Source organism: Uloborus diversus, chromosome 1 (genome assembly GCF_026930045.1).
Source record: "Uloborus diversus isolate 005 chromosome 1, Udiv.v.3.1, whole genome shotgun sequence".
NCBI classification, from domain to species: domain Eukaryota; kingdom Metazoa; phylum Arthropoda; class Arachnida; order Araneae; family Uloboridae; genus Uloborus; species Uloborus diversus.
Window position 1 is genome coordinate 200,402,797 of NC_072731.1, and position 23,340 is coordinate 200,426,136.

At 32.3% G+C, this 23,340-nt stretch overlaps 2 protein-coding genes across 2 annotated transcripts in view; one reads left to right on the forward strand and one right to left on the reverse strand.

Moving 5' to 3' along the window:
• Positions 1-9,937: 9,937 nt before the first annotated feature.
• Positions 9,938-22,079, reverse strand: LOC129234122 (transport and Golgi organization 2 homolog). The gene is made up of 7 exons (XM_054868013.1): positions 21,839-22,079; positions 20,192-20,317; positions 17,737-17,851; positions 13,207-13,277; positions 12,558-12,717; positions 11,669-11,779; positions 9,938-10,295 (listed from the first exon to the last, which is right to left on the reverse strand). Exons 1-7 carry the CDS (start codon positions 21,978-21,980, stop codon positions 10,157-10,159), a joined length of 864 nt encoding a protein of 287 aa, XP_054723988.1. The 5' UTR covers positions 21,981-22,079; the 3' UTR covers positions 9,938-10,156.
• Positions 22,080-22,856: 777 nt separating this feature from the next.
• LOC129234121 (cullin-3-like) overlaps positions 22,857-23,340 on the forward strand; it is an 86,924-nt gene continuing 86,440 nt past the window's right edge. Inside the window, exon 1 of the mRNA XM_054868012.1 lies at positions 22,857-23,009. Coding sequence (XP_054723987.1) covers positions 22,956-23,009 — 54 coding nt within the window. The 5' untranslated portion in view covers positions 22,857-22,955. The remainder of the gene's footprint in view (positions 23,010-23,340) is intronic.

Sequence of the window (23,340 nt, forward strand, 5' to 3'; positions counted from 1 at the left end):
TTTAAAATGTTATGTGCTCAATTGTTTAAATTTAATACCCTTCCCCCTCCCACACAAAAAAACAGTAATAACCGAAAATAAGCTAATGATAATCAAAATTATGTTTGGAAAACTAAATAAGCTTGAATTAAACAACAAAAAAATATTAATTTTTTAGTTATTTAAGTAAAAATTTAATCGAGTTAATCTGACGTAGCATGTCAAAATAACTTCTAATATCCATAAATATAAAAATATTTATAAGATGCAAAACGATTGAAAGCTCAGAGAAGCAAATTTTCACGAACCAAGTTCAATGTTGGCATGCTTCCTATAAAAAAAATTTATTTATTTTCTACTAAATTAAACCTAAAACATGCTAATCTAAGTTGGAATATGGGAAAATAACATTCGATTGGGCAAAATATTTTAATATTTACATGATTCAAAAAGATTGAAATTTCAAACATTAAAAGCAATTTTCCGCGAAGTCCGAGTAAGTTCAATGTTACCATGGTTTCCAAAATAATTCCTACGTTAATTATTGAAATTAAATGAAAAATAAGCTAATCTAAAGTAGTATATGTCAAAATAACTTCCAATTGTCAAAAACATCTAAATGTTTACAAGATGCAAAAGGATTGAAATTATTTTCCGCGAAGTCCGAATAAGCTCAATGTTGTTATTGTTTTCAAAATATTTCCTTCGTTAATTATTGAAATTGAACGAAAAATAAGCTAAACTAAGGTAGCATATGTCAAAATAACCTCCAATTGTGGAAAACATCAAAATATTTACAAGATGCAAAAGGATTGAAATTTCCAACGCGAGAAGCATTTTTCCGCGAAATCCGATTAAGTTCAATGTTGCCATGGCTTCCAAAATAATTCCTTCGTTAATTATTGAAATTAAACGAAAAATAAGCTAATCTATAGTAGCATATGTCAAAATAACTTCCAATTGTCAAAAACATCAAAATGTTTACAAGGTGCAAAAGGATTGAAACTATTTTCCGCGAATTCCGAATAAGCTCAATGTTGTTATGGTTTTCAAAATATTTCCTTCGTTAATTATTGAAATTAAACGAAAAATAAGCTAAACTAAGGTAGCATATGTCAAAATAACTTCCAATTGTGGAAAACATCAAAATATTTACAAGATGCAAAAGGATTGAAATTTCCAACGCGAGAAGCATTTTTCCGCGAAATCCGAGTAAGTTCAATGTTGCCATGGCTTCCAAAATAATTCCTTCATTAATTATTGAAATTAAACGAAAAATAAGCTAATCTATAAAAACATATGTCAAAATAACTTCCAATTGTCAAAACATCAAAATGTTCACAAGATGCAAAAGGATTGAAATTTCAAACGCGAGATGCAATTTTCCGCGAAGTCCGAATAAGCTCAATGTTATTGTTATGGTCTCCAAAATATTTCCTTGGTTAACTATTGAAATAAAACGAAAAATAAGCCAATCTATAGAAACATACGTCCAAATAACTTCAAATTGCCAAAAACGTCAAAATGTTCACAAGATGCAAAAGGATTGAAGTTTCAAACGCGAGATGCAATTTTCAGCGAAGTCCGAATAAGCTCAATGTTATTGTTATGGTTTCCAAAATATTTCCTTCGTTAGTTATTAAAATCAAACGAAAAATAAGCTAAACTAAAGTAGCATATACTCAGTGGCGGATCATGGGATTGTGAGGCCCTAGGCGTAGCCTGATCCGGAGGCCCTCTATTGACACAACAAAAACGGTATAGTTTATTAATATTAACAATGCAGAAAATGATATGTTTTTTAACTTTTTAAATAAAAAAACAAGCTTTGGAGGAGGTGAGGGGCGCAGTTACATTCTTATTTAAAAGGGAAAAAACGACATTTCTGACAAAAAAAAAAACTATATTTTTTCGTAATTTAGTCAGTGCAAGGGGAGATCTCCACCGAGTCCCGATTTCTGGCACTTAGCAAAATCCCAGCTTTACCCAGTTTTCCAATGCAAATGTAATTCAGTGGTGCAACCAGAAAAAAGTCTTAGGAGAGCGGGCCACTTAAAAAAAATAAAAATAAAAAAATTAAAAAAATAATAATAAAAGGGAAATCGGTGATCTGATAAAGGGGGGTCCGGGGGTTCTCCCCCGGCAAAATTTTGAAACTTGAAGTTTTAAAAACGTAATTTTAGACTTTCTTTGCTGATGTTTGGGGACAAAAAGGTGCAGGTGTCTCAACGGAAAGTAGTAGAAATTGAAGCCTTACAAACGCGATTATAGGTCATATTTTTTAACGTTAGGTTAAGGCATGGAGCCCAGGAAGTGCCCCCGATCAATCTTTTTTAAAAATAGATCGAAATCAATTTCTCCCCCCCCCCCCCCCGTTCCCAATTTTCAAAATTGAAGTTTCAAAAACGCAATTGTAGACAAACTTTACATGATAAACAATTTTTCGAGAAAGAGGTGCTGAATCTCTTCCGTGAAAAAATTTGTTGAAAAATTATGGCCCTACTAGCAAAAATACCCGGCGTTGCCTGGGTCAGTAATAATTATGAGAAAAAATCGTTACTTGCTTTTGTTTTCTGTTTTAAGTGAAAGAATTTAAAACGCATCTTTTTGACGTGATTAAAAATCGAATGCCTTCCTTACCCAAAAAACTAAAATAAAAATAAGTATAAAGAACAAAATAGTATTGATTTAGAAACGAAAGCACTATATTTAAGCATATACAAATTTCCAAAACATGAAATTAATCTTCTCATATTTAAAAAGATTAATCTGTTGATACTTTATTTTTTAACATGGAGTCTAAAACCTTCTCTGTATGGCTAATGAAGAACGAAGTGATTAAAAAAAAGTAGCTGCGCTCGTAATCCCCTTATACTTGCTTTAGTTATTTTGGGAAATTTCAATCATTGTGGGCTCTTGGTGCGATTTTACCGAATTTGCGAGAGTCGTTTTGGAGTACCTTCGATGATACTCCCCCCTTCTTTCCTTACTTTGTCAAACGATATCTTAATTTTCGTTACAGAGATGTTGTCGCCAGATGCTGAGATACTTTTGTTCACCATAAAATGGCGCTAAACAGTTTCCTCCGAAATGTTTCCAAAATAAGTAGTAAAATCTGGTGACTGTTTGAAATTGTGCAAAAAGGAAAATTAATGGAAGTTTTTGTGCTGTTTACGGATTTGCCTAATTTAGTTGCTGGATTATTTAACACGGTAAAATAAGTCTTTTGAAAATTCTTTGATTGGCGATATTTTGTTTACATGGTGAAAGCTGAGAAACATTATGACGTAGTCTTCGGCTTCAAAAACAGTGACGTTGAAAAAACTGCCAAATGCATCAGCTACGGAAATCTTTCTGCAAAAATTTTGGCGATCTGCTGGTTGATTGGATAATGAGTAAGTGTTCAATCAGCATAAATAATAATAAAAACCATTAATTACATTAAAGCTCCGTTTAAGTGGAAAATGATCACAGCCAAGTCATGTATTATTTGCCAATCTTGTGCAAAAATCTTACTTCAAGATTTGACTTGAGAAAAGCCTTGAACAGTCACGAAAAGCAAAGATAGTCAACAATACAACAATTGTCGCTATCGACAGGAAGTTGAGATGATACACTAAATACTGTATTGAGTTGAGGAAAGCCTTCGAACATGGAACTAAAAAGCTCATAACTCGTTTTTTATTCTACTTGGAAATTTCGAACAAGTGCCATCTTCAGCAGAAAAATCAGAGCTTTCGATGGATGTATAATGTAAATATGTGCAAGTATTTTTTCATCCCAATATTAGAGAATTTATACAAAAATTGTGTTTTATTGCCCCCCTAAGGGGGTTTTGCTCTCCATAACGCTACGAAAACTACCCTATGTGTTATTCTGATGCATAAGCTATATTATTGTAAAGTTTTATCAAAATCCGTTCAGTAGTTTTTGCGTGAAAGAGTAACAAACATCCATACATCCATACAGACAAACTTTCGCATATATAATAGTAGTAAGAAGAGCTTCAGCCATTTTTTTTACTCAGGGGCTATTCCACATAAGTTTTTTCTAAGTGTAGTTTAAAAAACTTGATTTTTTAAAAATATTAAAGGAAGGCAGTTCGGGGACCCTTGCTCGAATATTTACTGAAATTTAAGTCTTAAAAAGGCGATTCTTAAGACCATATTTTGTAACATTAGGGCCAGTAAGTTTTCGAGGGTCATTTGATTAGTCATCAATGAAGTACGTTTACAAAATGAAGAAAATATGAAAGAAACATCAGAATTTCTGAGATTTTTCACTGTATTTTCCTGGAATTATTTATTTTCTTCTGAAATTCAAAATTCAAAAATCCTTATTCTGCAGAAGTTTACAAGTAAACGTTAAAGCCTATTGTTTTTTAATTTTTTTTAAAATCATTACCATCATTTTTCTTTAAAGCATTAAAACACGCTCTTTACCTGTGCAGAATATGGCATATGTACACTAGGGTGGGCCGAAATAAGCCGAAAATTTTTTTTTTTCAAAATCAAATTTTGGATAGCGCGCAAAAGTTGCGTAGTGAGCTAGTTAGCACTCACAAAAAATTTCTTGGTTATTAAAAAATATCTAGCCGGCGCTATTTGACACTGAAAAACCGAAAAAAAAGAGAAAAATGAATTTTTGTCGAAATTTTTTTTTAAAACTAAATTCCAAATATTTTGCTGGAATGCACCGAAAATGTTATATAATGAGCCAGTTCGAGCCCATAAAATGTTTCATTGATTTTAATGAGCATTTAATCGCTTCCTTCCGACATCAAAAATTGAAGAAAAATGAAAAAATATTGAATTTCTTTAAAAACGAATGTGAAAATTATTTTTCAAAATTAAATCATAGACTAATTAATTAAATAGCACTATTAATCATAGTAATTATAATCACGCAATAGTATCATAAATTTTCTAGAATTACATATAGAGATCATAAAATTTTGAAAAAGAAATCTTCAAATTTGATTTAATAATACCTCATGCACAATGAATATTATTTTTTGGAATAATATTGTCCCTTGTTATCAAATGCTGGAAGTTCTTTCCTAGCTTGAAGTTTGGCACGAATGTATCCATCTCGGGCAGTTTCACCACGAACTTTTATTTCAGCTTCGGTTATTAGTTTCACACAACGTTGCACAGCTTGCGTGTGACAGGGAAAAAGTGAACTGTGTAGGCTGTTCTTTGCACATTTCTTTCAATTGTTGGTCTTTTAGATGCATTGTAAGAGGTGGTTCTGTTACAACACAGTTTGCCCAATCAACTAAATCAACATAATCAACGGCTTCAAAATTGAGTTTAGGACTCTTAAAAAGACGTACACCATCCGAGCTCTTCGTCTTCTTATTTCTAGAGTTCAGAATGCACCTAACAGCTAATTCCCGAATGTATTTTCTTGATTCAAACAACATTGTCAACAGTAGCTGTTCAGGATGAGTGAAATATGCATTATTTGAGAGTACTTTGAAAATTATCTCCTTAACGTTATCTGGAAACTGCCTTGCAAGAGAAATCATTTTCCAAAAATATTGGGCACCATACTGGCAGTTCAGTTTCATTTTTATTTCAAACCACGTTGGAGCATAAACTAACAATACATACTTTACAAGCATTGTAAGATTTTCTGATGGAGTTGGAGTGCCTATATACAAGCATAACAAACGGTTTGCAGTTGTCAGCCATCGCGCATGACTAAGTTTGCCTGGGCTACTGTCAGCCACGCTAGAAGGACAACTACCATCTTTTACTGCAAGACAGATTCTATACAAATATTGTTGTTCAGTACTTTAATTTTTATATCTTCCATGTCCAAAACCAGAAGTTGCAGTCAATTTTATCAAATTTGACCACCGAATTTTTTTTTACGATCTCTAAGAAGTTGTTCGATAGCTCCAGAATATGAATGTGGCCCCTTTGTGCAACCGTCCTATTCCGTAATAAGTGTCTTTCTCATCCAAAGCAACACTTGTTTCACTTTTCTGGCATCTTTTTTCTCTTTTCGTAAAATAGTTATAAAATAATCTTAGGAGTAATAGAAGCAGTTGAGCGCTTTTTATTTTCCAGGAGAAACAATTGGAACCGAAGATTTAAAAATTAGCATTTTATGTAACTATTTTTTATTTGAGTGTGTGCATTTTTCAAAATTGGCTTACAAATGTCGCATAAAATTGATTGAATTTTCACTGTTTTTTCTAAGTAACGTACTGCGTAACATTTCAGTATTTACTTATTTCGAAACTACTTTTTTTTTTTTTTCATTTTTCCCATGTTTCAGTCTTAAAGGAGCGTTGCTAAATATTCTACGAAATGTATAAAAGTCTTTGAGGATTTCAACTAATACACTGACAGATATTTCTGTTTGCTGAAACTAGCTTCAAACTTTTATTTTGCCCCCCCCCCCCTTCCCCATCTTTTTTTTTTTTTTTTTGAAAAAAGTGCATTTTTGCCCTTTTTTTCAGTTTTTCAAGGTCAAATAGCGCCGGCTAAATATTAAACAACTTTAGCTAAATTTTTTATGGGTAATAACGGGCCCATATAGCAACTTTTCCGCACTATCCAAAAACAGATTTCCAAAAAAAGTTTTTTCGGCCCACCCTAATGTACACTCCTGAAAATAAAACTGAAATACTTCTATAATTGGGGAAAACCTAACCTGGCAGCAGTGGCGGCTCGTGGGAGTGGACAGAGGGGGCCAAAGATCCCTCACTTTTTTCAGAAAATAATTTATCTCTTTTTTTATTTTCCTTTTTTTTAAAGCTTGAAATTAAAAAAAAAAAAGATTGTACCATATTTTTCTGCGTATAAATACGCGGGGGGGGGGCGAAGGCACCCATGATCTGTCCCCCTCACTTTTTCAAGGCACGAACCGCCACTGCCTGGCAGCATTGTGAAAGCTGCGCAGGTCTAATTCTGAATTATAGCATAACGACGCTGTTAGGTTAGGTTCGCCCCAGCTACAGTTTATATATAAAATGTTTGCCTTTAAAGAGTAAATCAATCTTTATGAAATAGAAATTGTAAAATATATTACAAACAAATGGCACTAGTGAAAGAAGGAGAACATTCAAAATCAACTACTTTCGCAGTAGAGGCATTTAAAAATTTTATAGCAATTTTATAAAGCGTTTTTGCAATGAATTGACAGATGTTCCTATTCTCTGTATATATATATATATATATATATATATATATATATATATATATATATATATATATATATATATATATTCAAAAGCTATACCTTTGTATCATTAAACCTATTATATTCAAACCAGCATAGCATACCATCATTTAACGCCATGATAGCAACATAATTCTAAAAGTTAAAGTTATTAAAACGTATTATTAAACTTATCTCAAAAAGAATGGTCTTGTCGTTGATTGAAGACAGAGCAAAAGCACATTCACGAGCAGGAGTGAATCAAAACAACGTTTGACGAACGTTCTTCGTTTCCTCCAAAAAAGAAAAAGAAAAAATTCCCGCCTTTTCCAAATTACTTATTTAACTAAATACGTCATAAAACTATCTTGTTACGGCTCACGGGTTGGTTACTGGTGAGAAAGCGGGAAACTTTGCAAAAAGTAAAGAAAGTTCTCGCTTCTAGATAAGGAAGGGCAATATAATTGTTCATCAAGAAAAGTGACCATTCGAGGAGGTGGAATAGGTTCAGGAATAGTATAGTTGGTCCTGCTTGCCTTAAAAACACCAACTCGGGCATATTCGCACACATGACGACTGGGATATTTTGAGGACTGATATAATACTGCGGCAAATGACGACTGATTATCGTTTGTTTGGGGGGGGGGGGTCTATCCCCCTCTAGACGCGTCCATGGCCAGTCCCGTATCTATAAATTTTGGGCCCCCCCCTGCATCAAAATCTGTAGGGCCCCTCCCGAGAGGTCAGCAGTGTATATTTGTAACGTTAATAAGACTTAGTGCTAGTTTTTTTTAAAAATTTTTCCTTCAATTTCTTGGCCGTTGGGCTTCTTACGGACGTGGGCCCCCCGCACTGCGGGATCTGCGGTATGCAGATCCGGGCCTGTCCTTGGCTATTCCAATAAAGCAAATATCTTCATAATCAATAGTGTTTTTTCTTTTTTTGAACAAGATGCATACTCTTTACTCAGCCGAGTAGTAAGTGGCCAAATAACTACTTGGAACGGTAAAAATTATTCTAGCAGGACTAACTGTGCATTTTGTCGGAAAGTACTTGATAGTTTTGTGGAGTATTTAAAAACATACAATTTTGTACTAAAATTCTGGGAAGAATGAGGAAAATCCAAACTCCTGAGAAAATCTAAACCAAAGTCACCTGGAGCCTGGGGCCCCTTAAGACTCAGGGGGCCCTATCTCTATTGGGAGCAATCATCCCGCTCCTAAAATCCATGATTATCTATAAATTTCCATGAGTTTTGAGGATTTACCATAGAAAACCGTAATTTTGAGGATGTGACACTTGGCGGCTCCGAGGCCCCCTGCTTTGCTGGAGGCCCCAGCTATCGCCTCATGCGCCTATGCGGTGATCCGCCACTGCATATACTAAAATAACTTCAAATTGTGGAAAACATCAACATATTTACAAGATGCAAAAGGATTGAAATTTCAAAAGCGAGAAGCATTTTTCCGCGTCCGAGCCGAGTAAGTTCAATGTTGCCATGGTTTCCAAAATAATTCCTTCATTAATTATTGAAATTAAACGAAAAATAAGCTAAGCTAAGGTAAGCACATGTCAAAATCACTTTGGATTGTAAAAAGAATCAAAATATTAACAAGATGCAAAAGGATTGAAACCTCAAACACGAAAGCAATTTTTCGCGATAAATCATATCGAATATATATGTTCAGAAAATTGCACTAATGAAATATTTTTAAAAGAATTACAAGCACAATCCAAACAATAAATAAATTCAAGCAATAAAGAAACTTTTTATACTTTTTCAAGGTTTTCAAACACTAGAAAATGTGTGTGTGTGACCTTTTTTTTCCCCCCAAGAACTTTTCAAGGTTTTTCATGGGCGTACGAACTTTGTTTAACACGCGCTGCGGCGGCGTGCTTGGGAGAACAGTAACTTTTAACGAAATGAAAAACTTTTAAAATCTGATATTTAAGTAAAAACAATATAAAAGCGAACTAATCAGACCATAATGTCAAAAGTCTAAAGCGGACTTTACCATAAAACACGGACTTTGGCGGGAAAGCGAACCATTTGGGAGCCCTGCACAGTAGGAAAGATAAAATGGCGGCTGCACGTGGATCGCGGAAAAGGCGGTAGCCGAAAGTCGAGGGGAAAAGTAAAAAAAAAAAAAAAAAAAAGGAATCGGAAACTGAAAATATAGGAAAATATAGGAATTATAGGAACTTTTTCAGAAATATAGGAAAATATAGGAATATAGGAACGCTGCGATGCCTGTCATTGCTTTGGAAGCTCTGCTATAAACTAAAACATTCATCTAAAATGCAGTTTCCTGCAAACTTATTTACTAATAATCTATTTATTCATTTTTTGAAAAAAATATTCAAAAACCTATTTTAACTTAAATTTTCCACGTTTAAATAAATAAACGAATTGAATAATTGTTTTTCATACTGTGCAGAGTTCTATTTATTTTTATAAAAGTAGTGCCCCCCCCCCCTCCCCCCACCCTTTTTATGCTTTAAAACTCTGCAACAGTGGTGGCCACTAAGTTTTTCAGATCTAGTGTTCACTGGCCAGTTGGAAAATTTCCGAGTCTTGACCTTTACAAGGGACTTGTGTATTTTATGAAAACTTAAAATAAAACCAATAATAATGCTGCAAATTATTTTCAACTGCCCAAAACAGTGTTGCAGGCTGGCTAGAAAGTTTCTGCTACTGGGGTCACATCTATACACACTCTTTCCATGCATGTAGTACTTTTCAGAGTTTTGGGTCAGTCAGTTCCACATCTGCTGCGTTTTATTACAAAATATTTTTAATTATCAATAAAATGATTGAACACAACCTTTTGACAATGCTCTGCTGTTAAATACTATTTTAAATTGACAAATAGTCAGAAATTATTATAATAAATATTTTCTGTCACAATAAACAATGCACAATAATACACTAAATAGGAAATACATCAAACAGTTACATAAAGTTTTCTGCAATATAAAGCATCTCAATGTTCAGATCTGTGTATCATTTATCACAAACTAGTTCATAAGAATATTTTTTTGTTGTCCAAGTCGCATCTCCATCACTGCTTGGTACTTCTGCACGACTATGTTCAAAGTAATCTACTTTCCCAGAACCATCCACTATGATGACTGTGTGACACCTATAATTCAATCATCAAAAACATAGAAAAATTAGAAGATGAATTTCAGCAGAAACTAACTTACGAACCCAACCAGAATTTGCTAGATTATGAAGATTATAAAAATGCATGCAAAATAAGCTGTGAGTTTTTAAGTTCATGAAACAATGCATGGATTAGATATTATACTGAGACTTAACAATTGTAGAAAATTGTGGCAACTGAAAGGGTGCTGTTCTCAAGCGAAAATTGGCACTCTTTGCATCTATTTGTGACTGCATGATTTTTTGAGTATTTTTGGTGAATCAGGTCATTTTTCTTTAAATTTTACTTTTAAAACAATAAAGAATAGGGAAACAAATTAATTCTGGGTTTTTCGTTTACTTGATGTACATACTGAAAAACAAAGATAGGAAGAGAAAAGTATTTCTCTAATGAAAAAAATATTATAACCAACTGTTTAGGGGAATGTGGGGCCAAGTTAAATGGTGAAAATTTCAAAACTCTGGATGTTTTTTTCCTTTTATGAATTCCCATAACTTTTCAATTATGTGTGGTTGCACTTTTAAAGAATTTTAATATTTGGGCATTACAACTATTTCTTGAAGCCCCTAAGAACCTAGGCAGCTGCCTAGTCTTACCTGTAGGTGGAAATGTTCCTGAATTCAATCAAATTTCAAAATGGGTATAAAAACCAGAACTGGAGCATAAACTGATTTAACAAGTTATTGGATATAAAAATGGTTAAAATGCATTAATTTTACCCCAATGGTTAAACGCTGTTCAGTATGAAACTGGTTTATAATATCACTTCAAATTCAGGATGAGCTTTTTTCTTCAGTAAGACAGTTTTAGTATGGACAAGAGCCATGTGACTTAGCTATCGTCAACATTTGCTTTTGGAGTTGTGGCCATGCACTGGTGAAGGAGCTCCACTATAACATTAAAATGGCTATTTGAATTATTTTCCTTACTTTTTAGAAAAATTATTAATGTTCAATACAGTAGATCCTCATTTTTATGCAGGGGTTACATTCCACGGAAATGCTGCTTAAATTGAGACTTAATAGTAGTGTTAAAATAAGGGTTAGGTTCCATAGACGAAAAATACATCTATGTAAAATCAAAATTCATCTGCCTAAAATAAAATAAAGCTGTCAAATAAGCTGTAATGGTTTTATTCCTATTTTAGCAAAGAACTTTGGATCACTTTCAAAATGAATAACAAGTAGTTCGAATTTTGAAGATAACCGAGCAGAAAACTCCTTCCCGGGGATAAATGAATTTTTTATGATATCTTGTTTGAACCCTTCAAGGGGTGCAAAATTATATAACTTTTCAAACAGACAAACAATTAGACGTCCAGATTTATAGATATGAATCAAAAATCTTACCTGCTACCATAATTAGAACTAGGAATGTTCACAAAAATTGCAGAGAGTTTATCCAAAAACTCTGAAGGTTTACTTTTGCCTTGTTTTTTCATATTTTCATCTAATAAGTAACTGTAATAAAGAGACAAGATTAAAAAACCGATGGTTAAATAGTTTTTAAAGGCATTCAAAACTGTTTTAACCAAGAATAGAAGTAAAAGTGCACAAATGTGTGTACAAGTGAGTTACCAGCTAAAGGTTAGAAAGGACTGATGCAGGTGTACATATAAAACTCACAAAGCAGTAAGCTCAAAATCTTATGGAAGTTGTAAGGATGACACGTTGGCAAAAACTCATTAAGTTGCCTGATGGGCCAACTGATGACTGATTATTGAACTGTAAGACAGGTGAATACATACTACCTTTTTTTTGGGGGGGGGGGGGGGGGCATGCTGAAGAATATAGAGTATATACAGTTCGGTGCACAAAAAATTTCTGAAACTGCTTGGGTGTCAATAAAAAGCACCAGGATTACGGAAGCTCATAGAGTTTAAACGTAATTAATTAATGAATTTCGCGAGCAGTGAGAGGAAATAGTTTCAAACATTAATCCTAAAAAAAATTAATTGAAAAGATTACTGCAATTGTTTACATTTTATTCAAGTATTTGAATACAATGTGAGAGGACAATATTCCCAAAGGTTTGGGGAAGGAGTTATGACCCCCCCCCCCCCCCCCCCCCCCCGTATCAGCTTCTGCTGTAAGGTATTGAGAAAGCTTTAACCCTAAAATTAGAGCATCGAAATCCAGATCAATGCCAGCCATTGTTAAATTTAGACAATTTAAAATAAAGTTATACTGCAATAAACATAGCTTAGATCAAAAAGAAGCGTGCAAGGGAGAAAAATACCTGGTGGAATCTCTGAGAAGTGTAAAAATATCCTCAACTAAGGCATCTTTGGTTTTAAGAGACAAATGCCTCTGAACAATTTCTGTGAATTTTTCTTTGGCTTTCATAACTTTAGGCCATGGAGTTTCTGGAGTCACACTGTTGCCAAAAGCATGGAAGCCTGGGAGAACAATTCAGTGTTAGAAAATGCTTCGAAACTAGAGAAATGACATCAATGTGTTTTAAAACATTGATAGTATCCTTACATCAAACAAAATGTATTAATCTGAGACATTGAATTATATATATACACATAGATGCTAAAAACACTTCATGCAACTCATTGAATGACAATGCTTGCAAACTGACCAATGATTGCAGCTGAAAATGTCACATGTTAGATCTAGCTGATTTGTGGCACAGCTACATATAACACATTTTCAACACTGCTTCCTGCTAACTTCGGTTAGCTTTATATTACAGTATTTTAATTCAATTTGCAACATTACGAACATTATTAAATGTAGTAACTAATTACAAATTCATATTAATAATTACAAAAGTAATAAAAAATGGCATTCACAACTAAACTGCAGTGATAAATTCTATTCTTTCAGAGAGGTACCTCAAAACAAAGTAGCTGATTTATTAAATTAGTTTAAAAACTTACCAGGATTTAAACGAACTGGTGGTGTTGAAGAAGCATTGGTAACATAAGCTATTTTTGGATCATGAAGAGACCTGAAATGTCAAAGATAATAAATTTTAATTATAATTCTTTGCTCTATTCAATACAGAGTGAACCTGTTTTGTGCCAATAGCAAGACAGCTGCCAATGGTGATTCTTGACATAAGTTAAATTAGTAATCAACTAAGATTTGAAAATGTTCATTTTGTATACTGCCTGGTTTGAACAAAGATCAATGCAATTAACAAGCTGCAGTTTTGCTCTTGCATGTTTATGTTATACTTGCCAAACTTAGGAAATAAAAATTTGAATGATTTGTATGTAAAAGCAAGGAGGATTTTTTTGTGTGTGTGTGACTGGAGATGTAAAATTTCCGGAAATTTTGAAGTGACAGAAAAAAAAAACGTTTTTTTTTTCTGGAAAAATGGAAAATTTGATTTTTTATGAATAAAAATAGGGTTTTTTAATAGTATTATTTTAATTGGAACATATAAAGAGTTAAGCATTAAAAAATACATGCAGTCCACACAACTTTTTCTGCTTGACAGAAATACACATATAAGTAAATTTAATTAGAAAAAAATAGCCTTAGAACTTTCTTGGTCAAACACCAGGAATAAGTCAAATCATCGTTCAACCAATAATATTGGGAAAGGCATTTCTAATCATAACAATTACATTTTGTATTTTGGATTGCATTTGAAACTTGAATTAATAATATTAATTATTGACTTTCAAACAGGATTGATATTTTTTGAAAAAAAAAAAAAAGAAGAATTACGATTTCTCTTCCTTGCAACGTAACTTTACTGTTTGAAAATGAAAGCTATTGAGTTATGATTTTTTCCAATCCAGTCTAAGTCAAAATCAAAACGAAATTGGTTTTTCTTTATCTCTTAACAGAAACCCCAAAACAAAACTGCATAATTGTGTTTAAAGCTGAACCAAAATTTAAACTGGAATTTCAGTTAATTATACGGCCATGCTAAGAACAGTAATAAAAAGTAGACATACCTGCACTTTTGAACAAAAAAGAGTTATTGTAACCAAGTTGTTCTCTGTTTCGTATATTACTTAATAAATAAAATGTTTTAGGGTCATTTTATCAAGAATTATTTTTTAATAAAATTCCGAAAAAAAAGGACATCTGAATCAAATATATGGATGAACCAAATTTTAAAATGCAATATCTCAGTTTGAGCTCAACTGTAGATTCCACTTTTATGCTTAGCACAACAGCTATACATTTGATTCGCACAGTCAGCAGAAACATAGTTCTGTGATTAAAGTTATGCTTGTTTGTTTCATGAAGAAGGAAAATAAATTCTTCATTAAGGATATTGGTTTTGCTAAAAGAAGGTTCAGTGTGTGGAAGTTCTATCTGTGGAAGTATCATTAGAAAACCAAGACCTCCATTTTTCTCAAAGCTTGCAGGAAATGCAATTTTGTTAAAGTCTTGACGGAAAATTCATTGATGAACAAATCTTTATCTTATAATCATTCACCAAAACACACATATTTTGGTGCTTCAAGGAACCCCTTTTTAAATGCAAGCAGATGAGACTGTTCCCATGAGCTCACTTCTTTTTGCATTGAAAAATAGGTTCATTGTAATCTCAAAACAATTGTCTAATACTTTCTGTTATCTTGCACTTTCACAATGCTGGTTTTTTTTTTTTTTTTTTTGATAATTTGTTTCTGACTGAATCTGTTTATAGTATTGGGCGCAATTTATATTTTTCTCATCTTGAATATATTATGTAAAATTAAAAATTTAAACAGCACTTATAAGTAAAGCTACTTAAAAAAATAATGCTTACATAGTGATGCAAGGTTGTCAATGCATCATAATATAGTAATTCCTACATCGCCCAGCCCTAATGGATAAAAATATACTCTCACCTCTAGCAGTTCCCCTAATTGATATTATTCAGATAATTTTGTGGAATTTTTTTTTTTTTGTGCAAAAAGTATTAAATGTTTTTGACCTATATACAAATTATATTATCATAAAACATTTGCATTATCAAAATTAGACAGTATTTTAACGTACAAGGAAGGGGTGGAGGAGAAGGAAATAGCATCAATAAGTATGAGAAATTTCTAATTTTATCACTTTTTTGTTGAAAATTTTAATTAAAACTTCCTGAAAAGTTGAAAAAAAATCACTTTTTCCGGACCACAGTGGAAATAAACCTTCTCGGGGGAAAAAACTTTTTTCCGAAATTTTCCTGTTCCTTTCCGACTGTTTTCAACTCTATGTGTGATATTAGTATTTATAATACAATAGTTTTCCTGCAAGCAAATAAATTACTGACATTCATTCTCCTTTAATTGACAACCAGAAATATTAAAATAGCATCCAACAAGCAAAACATGTCAATTTACCTTTCATATTTAATTATTCATTTAAAATACAATATCAACTGTTAGAGAAAACATCATCACAAAATAAGATTTTACATGTAATTGCTTGCTAGTTCATATAATTATAAATAATAAAATAAAATCATAATAAAAATGAATAAATATCAGCCCTAATTTCATGTCCTAATTTACTAGAGACTTCATGGAGGATACAAAACTCGGAAATCATTAAGTATTGGTTGTAGACCTGAAGTTTTGTTTTCTATTTAGTTGTTTTTCTAGCAGCTAGATTTTGGATTTGTCATAAGGGTAGTTATTGCAGATTAAATTTGAATCTGAAGGATAGATTTATTTTGATTTTCATATTTTTGTGTCGGATAACCTGGGCCTGACCTCCTGTCAGAACTTTGTAAAAATGTTTTGATAATATTGCTTTCTTAATTAGTGATAAAAAGATGAGAAAATTGAAAAATATTATAATAGTGATAAAAAGATGAGAAAATTGAAAAATTTTGTACTTTTATCACAGCAAGATTACTTTTCTTTGTCAACATTTTTAAAAAAATAGTCAGTGCTTGACTATGTCTAGTCACTAGGTAAACACTGAGTTGTTTTACTACTCTACATTATGTTAGCTTCATAGAGTAGAAAGAAGGAGACGCATGTCCTACGAGTTCGCTAGTGTAAAAGTGGCAACAATTTTTCACCAGTGCGAATAGCTCCGCAGCAAAAAAGCTTCCGGCTTGCTGCAGCTTGTACCTTTTCATGTGGTGTTTTTCAACATAGTAATAATGTAAAAATCACCTGTATTATAGTAAAAAGAATCATAAGTCCTTTGAGATAAAAAATTCTTAGATTCAAACCAATCTTCCAAAGATAGTTTGGGTGTAACTCATTTTAACTTGCCAAAAAGTTATTTTTCTCTATTATTTCCCTGGATGCTTTTTGAGATAATTGCAGGCTTAAGTTTTCAGCAATCACAATTCGCTCTCATTTTGTATGCTTTTTTTTCCAAATAAATAAGGTTTCTGGAATTTTTTTCGATTTGTCTTTTTTTTTCTTTCGATTTGTCTTTCGATTTGGTCGTTGGAAAAAATGCAAGAGTAATAATAATGATAATAATTAGGTCTAAGCAGTATGTGAATACATGAAGAAAATTATTGTAATAAATATCAACTTGAAATTAAGCAAATAAAACAGTAACATTTTATTTTTATCTGTTAAATTTTGTAAAAGCAAAACATAATTTGCTTTAATTAGTTTTTGAAATATGGCACGAAGTTTGCAATTAATTAAAAAAAGTATTTACATAATTAATTCTACATTTTCAACTAGTCAATAATTTAGAGACATAGAAAAATTACTACTCATAATAAATAAAATATCGTTAGCAGACGAATTCGGTAAGTTGGGAATAAGAAATAAAATGAATTTTTCCATAAAAGTACTGAGCAAACTTCCTGTAGATGAGAACTATACTTCATCACTATATTAGTCCCTAATTACAACCAATTTTTAGTTTTTTTTTTTGTTTCAATAGCTGCCTCTTAAAAAAATGAGAAACTTAGCATCATTTGTCTTGATCTGCTGCGAATGTTGGGAGCTGTCTGATCGACCGCGCCCTCTGAAAAAATGAACAAATGTTGCCACTTAAAAATAGGAAAGATTTATCTCCTCCCTTCTTCCTCCTCAATTAACTTATATCTGCAAATATTTGATTATTATTTTTTATAATTTAATTGTGTGATAGTCTCATTTTTTCTGATTGTCAAAATGTACACACACAATAGAGCCTCCAATAAAATATTTATCATAGAGGCATGTTGTCATAAATGGGCCCATGCAAATAACTACTGTGTCAGCTAATTGTGATTATACTGTACATCTGAAAAGTAGTGTCAATGAATAAAATGCACTGGAAACGGAAATAAAAATTAATAATTTTGCCTTTTGTTTTGCCCTCTAAATCGGTAAATTAAAATGTAAAACAAAACTTCAAAAAGCATATTGATGATTTTTTTAAATAAAAAAGATAACCAATAATAAAACTTTTATTATTCAATTTTGTCTTTTATCTACAAAAAATGATTCTGAACAGAAAGAAAATTCAAGAACAGATTCAAAATATAAAGCTAAGAAAATTACCTAATATCCATCGTTACTAACAAAAATCCATTATAATTTTGCTTTTCTTGGTTTATGGCATGCAAATAACTAAAGCAATCAGACTGACCAGCAACGTAATCAACAGCCAAAAATCCTAAGATAAAATGCATAGGGCAATAAGGGAGTTAGCAAGAAACTGTAATGTAAAACTTTTATAACTGTTTTAAATATGGGGAGAACAAAAAAAAAAAAAAAATATTGTAAGAACCCTTTCTAAATATCATAGGGAACTAGTATGCATATTGCATACTAGTCACCTTGGGAAAGTTTCAACATATAAAAGATTCTAACAGCTCATCATTAGAAAAGTAAAGCAGTTATATTAATCCTAATATATGAGCAATCTGCAGTAAAACCTGCAAATTTGTCTACCCTTGTAAGTTAACCACCTGTCAAAGTAGACTGCTTTTGTCAGATACAGAATTAGTTATATATATATATCTATCTCTACTGGTTGACCACCTGTCAAAGTTTACCACTTACATACTTCACTGCAAGTGGTCAACTTATGCAAGTTTCACTATACTTGAATGTTCCATTTTTATATAAATTGTACTTTTAAAGTTTTATTTTGTTTCAATGCATCCTTCAAGAAATAAAAAAAAATGCATTTGTTAGATATTAATTAAAATTTTGTGATATCATCAATTTTTTTACTGAAAACTAAGTTTTACTCTTTAGGTACAAAATGAGAAGAAAATGTGCAACACTAAAATGAAAAAATAGGAAAAAGATTTTAAATGTAAAAACATGCTAACTGCATTGAGTAATGAAATTTAAAAAATTCAATTTTCCATAAGCAGGGATTTTCTTGCCTGTATTCAAGACTTAAGTAAATCAATAAGTTATTGATTTTTAAAAACTTAAAATTAAGTCCGCTAATTAGAATCCAATGATAATAGTTCATATTTAAAAGTAATTTAATAATATATCTGATGTGTTTGAATAATAAGGAAGGAGGAAGGGGGATTTCTAACACAAAAATCTCAATGCAGTTATGGTATTTAAGGTCTTTAGTTTGTGATATTTAGAAGAAAGTAAAAAACAAGTAGGTAATATGAAAAGAACAAGCAACTTGTTAAATAAAGACACAGTTTGAAAAAACAACTTTAACTCCTAACAGTTCACTACAATAAATCCTTAAGTGCCTACATCCACAAGTGAATATAGTTGGTGGCACACAAATAAGCTGAAAACTTACCTGAGTGTTTTCTGTAATATTAATGGAAAATTTAAAATTTATCACCAGGCTAAATGAAAGACAAATAATTTAAAAGGTCATGTTAACATGGTAGGTCCCCCCCCCCCCCCCCAAATTTATTGTATAAAGGAGAAGATGCAGCAGTGAAGTTTAAGCGAGAGATGTGGTTCAAGATCCCTCCGGTAAAGTCAGAATTTCAGTGAAAAAGGGCATTTATATAATTTTTTGATGAACATTATTTTTGACACTTGTAAACATCCCTCAACCTGTCTCAAACCATTCCTTAACTATACATTACTGTTTTTACACAAATAACTTAAGATACTGTAAGATAAGAAATAATGACATCAAAAAGTACATATTGCAAATTACTGCAGGCACATGTTTCAGTGTCACAAGGAATGCCTTTTTCAATATAAAAGAAATAAGCTTTTTCATCCATAAGCTTTTTTTTTTTTTTTTTGCATTGAAAAAGGCATTTCTTGTAATGCCGAAGCACGTGTCTGCAGTAATCAGCAATTTGTGCTTTTTGACATTGTTATTTTCCATTTTACTTTTTAGCACAAACCATTTATTAATCTTAAAGATACAGTATTTTGTTTTATAAAAACTGCATTATTCAACATAAAATACTATTACAATGCATAAAAGCTTTTTTTAATTGTAAGAAACTTTCTCTGTTTCTTCCTATCCTCACTAGCTTTGGTTGAAGTAGAGAGAGCAAAGGTGCCATTTTCTTAAATTTTCACATTTAAAATGAAAAATAAAAATACAAAGTGGTTATTTGTACATGCTAACAAATACAAAAGTGACGACCAGCAACAGGCTCTGGGCCCAGCTAGACTGGTTCCTAATCAATTTACAATCCCCAGTTAAGATCAATGGCCCTCTTAAAGCAAGGATTAGAATGGTTTAGTGAGGAAACTTCGGCTTTCAGTAAATGTAAGTGCAATCCCAAATCCAAATTTGATAGTCAATAACGAAGCAGATACTTAAGCCCTGAACTTCTTATCCAAAAAATCTCATTATGGGAAGGAGTTCGCGTTATCTTTCTACTGTTTTTAGACGCCAATAACAAGGGTGATACATATGTTCTCCTATTCTTTCCGGAAAATTGTCTTGTCAAGGGCGAGGAATTTGCTTTCGCTTTAAAATTTGTATCTCATGAAAAATCATCTGTGTGTCAAAATGACCACATATGTTTCCTCTCTACCTGCTTTTGTGTATATTTACCTCTGCCTTTTTTATTGGGCAACACTTCTTCATCTGGCTGCAATATATTGAGCAAAGCACCAATTTTTCCATTTTGATTCATTGCTAGCCATGTACCCCCTTCTTTGCCAAGTTCTGCATCCACACCTATATTAGATAAAATATATTAAGTACAATAAACAAAAAACTAAAAATATGTATAAATGTTTAACAATTAATATTAATAAGCATGATATACCTTCTAGCAATTTCATATTCAAAATATAACTTTTACAGAATTTTTTCCAATTATGTGACTAGTTAAAGAAATGCTAGCTGACCTATAGTTAGTTTCCGTACTTTATGTAAGCCAAACCTGGATACCCTAAATATAATACCATTTTTCATTTTGCTTTTCATTGCAAGGTCCCTCTTACCTATCTTCAATCAGTAGGATAGGACCTGAAGAGGCTCTGATTTTTTTGATTGATACCAGAAACCCAGCAATCCCTGCTCCAGCACCCCAGAGGGATTGCTTCACTGAGAGGACTTTGTTACCATAAGCACATTTAATGTCCTTCAGTCACCATTAACGAAGACAATGAACCTACGACTGGCTAGAATTAAACCTAGAAACTTCTAGTCACAAGTCCAATGCCTTGTCGATCAGGCCACCACAGCCAATATAATACCACTGCAACGAAGACCATGGTTTGTGTGAAAGCAATTGAAACCCATTTTCACATAGCTTTAATCTAAGTCTGACAAAACTGGAAGGTAGCTTGTGGCATGAATAGGTAAGGATGCTGGGTAATAATTGCAGGGGTCGAGGTTCTGTTTGATAATCAATCATTTAAAAGGCACACTTCAACTCGACGTTAAATCTCAGTTATCACAAATTTGCCATTTCAAATGCGCTTGTGCGCAGACTTAGCTGATTTCAAAAATCTTGCTAAAATTAATTAGAAACATTTTAAATTTGATATGAGATGGCGAACAGATAAAAATTAGAAACCACAAAGCTTTCTCTGATTTAGTTTTTAGGTCTCGGTAAAGATTGAGTTTTGAGTCTTAATTATTAATGGATTCGGAGTCTGATTTTTCTATCGAAGGTCCTTTTCAGGGCCAAATTTTCAACCTCAGAAGAGCGTACTAGAATTGCAGCATCACTTCTAATACAAAGCCGAACCATCAACCTAAATAAAAATGTATAATACTGCTGTTTACGCCTAACGTAAAATATCCGCAAAAGACGGACATATGTACTCATATTCCAATCATTTTTGAAGTACACAATGTGTTTTACGTTTACGTCAAGTAAATATTTTCACGCCAATAAATATTGAAGTGTCATTTTCCCTTTACTTTATAAAGATTATCAGGTATTCATATCCGTAGTTTCATATAATATATCACGAAATCGCTGTAAAAATATTCTAATCACATTCACAAAATCTTAAAACAGAAAGCCCAAAAAGCTAAGTTCGTGCGCAAGCACAGTTGAAACGGCAAATTTGTGATAACCGAGATTCAACGTCTACTCACTTCACTTTTCAGTAGTTATATGTTTGGTAATAATGACACAAAAATTAAAGAAAGACTCAATTTTATAAAAACTCAACAAACAGAACCTTCTATGAAAAAAATCACAATAAAAACGAATTATACGTTTGAACTTGAATCATTTACCTCCGATGATGTTTTGATTTTGTTTCCAGAAATGTGCTACTTTTGTGGGCCTGGTGTAAATTTCATCTCGAACATTCGTCAATATTAAATAATATTCATTTTCCTTTGCGAATGGGTTAATATAGAATAATAACAAGCACATGATGTGAGCAAAAGGAGAAAATCTTTTAAAAGGAAAGCTTGCGGAGGAAAAGTTACTTTCCACGGATATTAATTTCACTTCGTCTGCTCCTGATTTCGTTTTTACACCAAGGAGCGGCTACTGAACCGACGTAATGGTTTATCAGTCGCCCACGAACAACGCCCACGATGTTCGCACACTGGCGACACTTACCAGACAAACATGATGAAAAATTACTTTCATTCACAAAGCGTCAAAGCAAGTTATAAGTTACGGCATTTGTTTGTTTTAACTTTTTCTTTCTCTATTAGACAGTAGCTGCAGCGCCCCCTATAGTTTATTGGAGTTGCGAAAAGACTTTCGTCTCAAGCATTTTGAAAACATTAAAATCTTTCCGATGAGAAAGGTAGGAAGATGAAGAAGTGGAAGAGAATAAAAGAGCAATGATTGGCTTTTATCAACGATGGCTCACGAGCTGCCAGCCAATTGAGCCAAGCCATGTCGGCTGAATAAGCACATCAGTTTTGAAAATTACGGTTAAAATTAAGTATTGGTAATAAGTAAAACCTTTTACTAATTTTGAGGAGGACATCAAAAAGCCTAATTTAACCATCTATTTTTCAATGCGAGAAGGTGCTAAAACATAATAGCAAAAAAAGTCATGAGAATAATTATCTTAAAAAAAAAAACAAGTTTGCATATTTGGAAACAAGAATATCGCTTTATGATATCCCCAATTTCACATTTATTTCAATTTTAACGACAAAAATCCACATTTTATGCTCTAAATCTCAAATTATGTTTTGAAACTTTATTTTTCTTCCACCAAAAATGACTGTTTTGCAACAGAAATATGGCTACAGTGTTGTTATTTTATACTTGTTCTACGAAAGTGCAAGGCATTATGGTTATTTGACAAGACTATGTAGATTATACTTTAAAATTTCAGATTAAATTTCTGTATGACTCACTTAAATTAGAACCGTCAAAATCAGCATGAGCCTGAAACAAGGGAAAAAAGATACAAAAATGCGTATTCGGGCTTTTCCAGTAAGTGGTGCTTTATGGAAAAAAAATAGCAGAAATGTAGTGTTAAGCCAGGAAATTTGGGACTTTGTTTCCAAACAGAGTCGTAATATCATAAACATTCATATTTTTTCACTTTAAAATATTCATTGCTGATCAATAAAACATGAGAAAATGATATTCTGATCCTTTTTCTGGTTTCTGAATAGATTTTAATGCCATCTTCATTGTTTATCAAATTTTCTTGTTGCCTTGTGATGGCCGAATTTGGGAGATAAAATATCGATACTATTTCTAAGAATAAGTTTTTGTCATTATTTATATTCATCGTAGATGCCGAACCTTGCCTTATTTC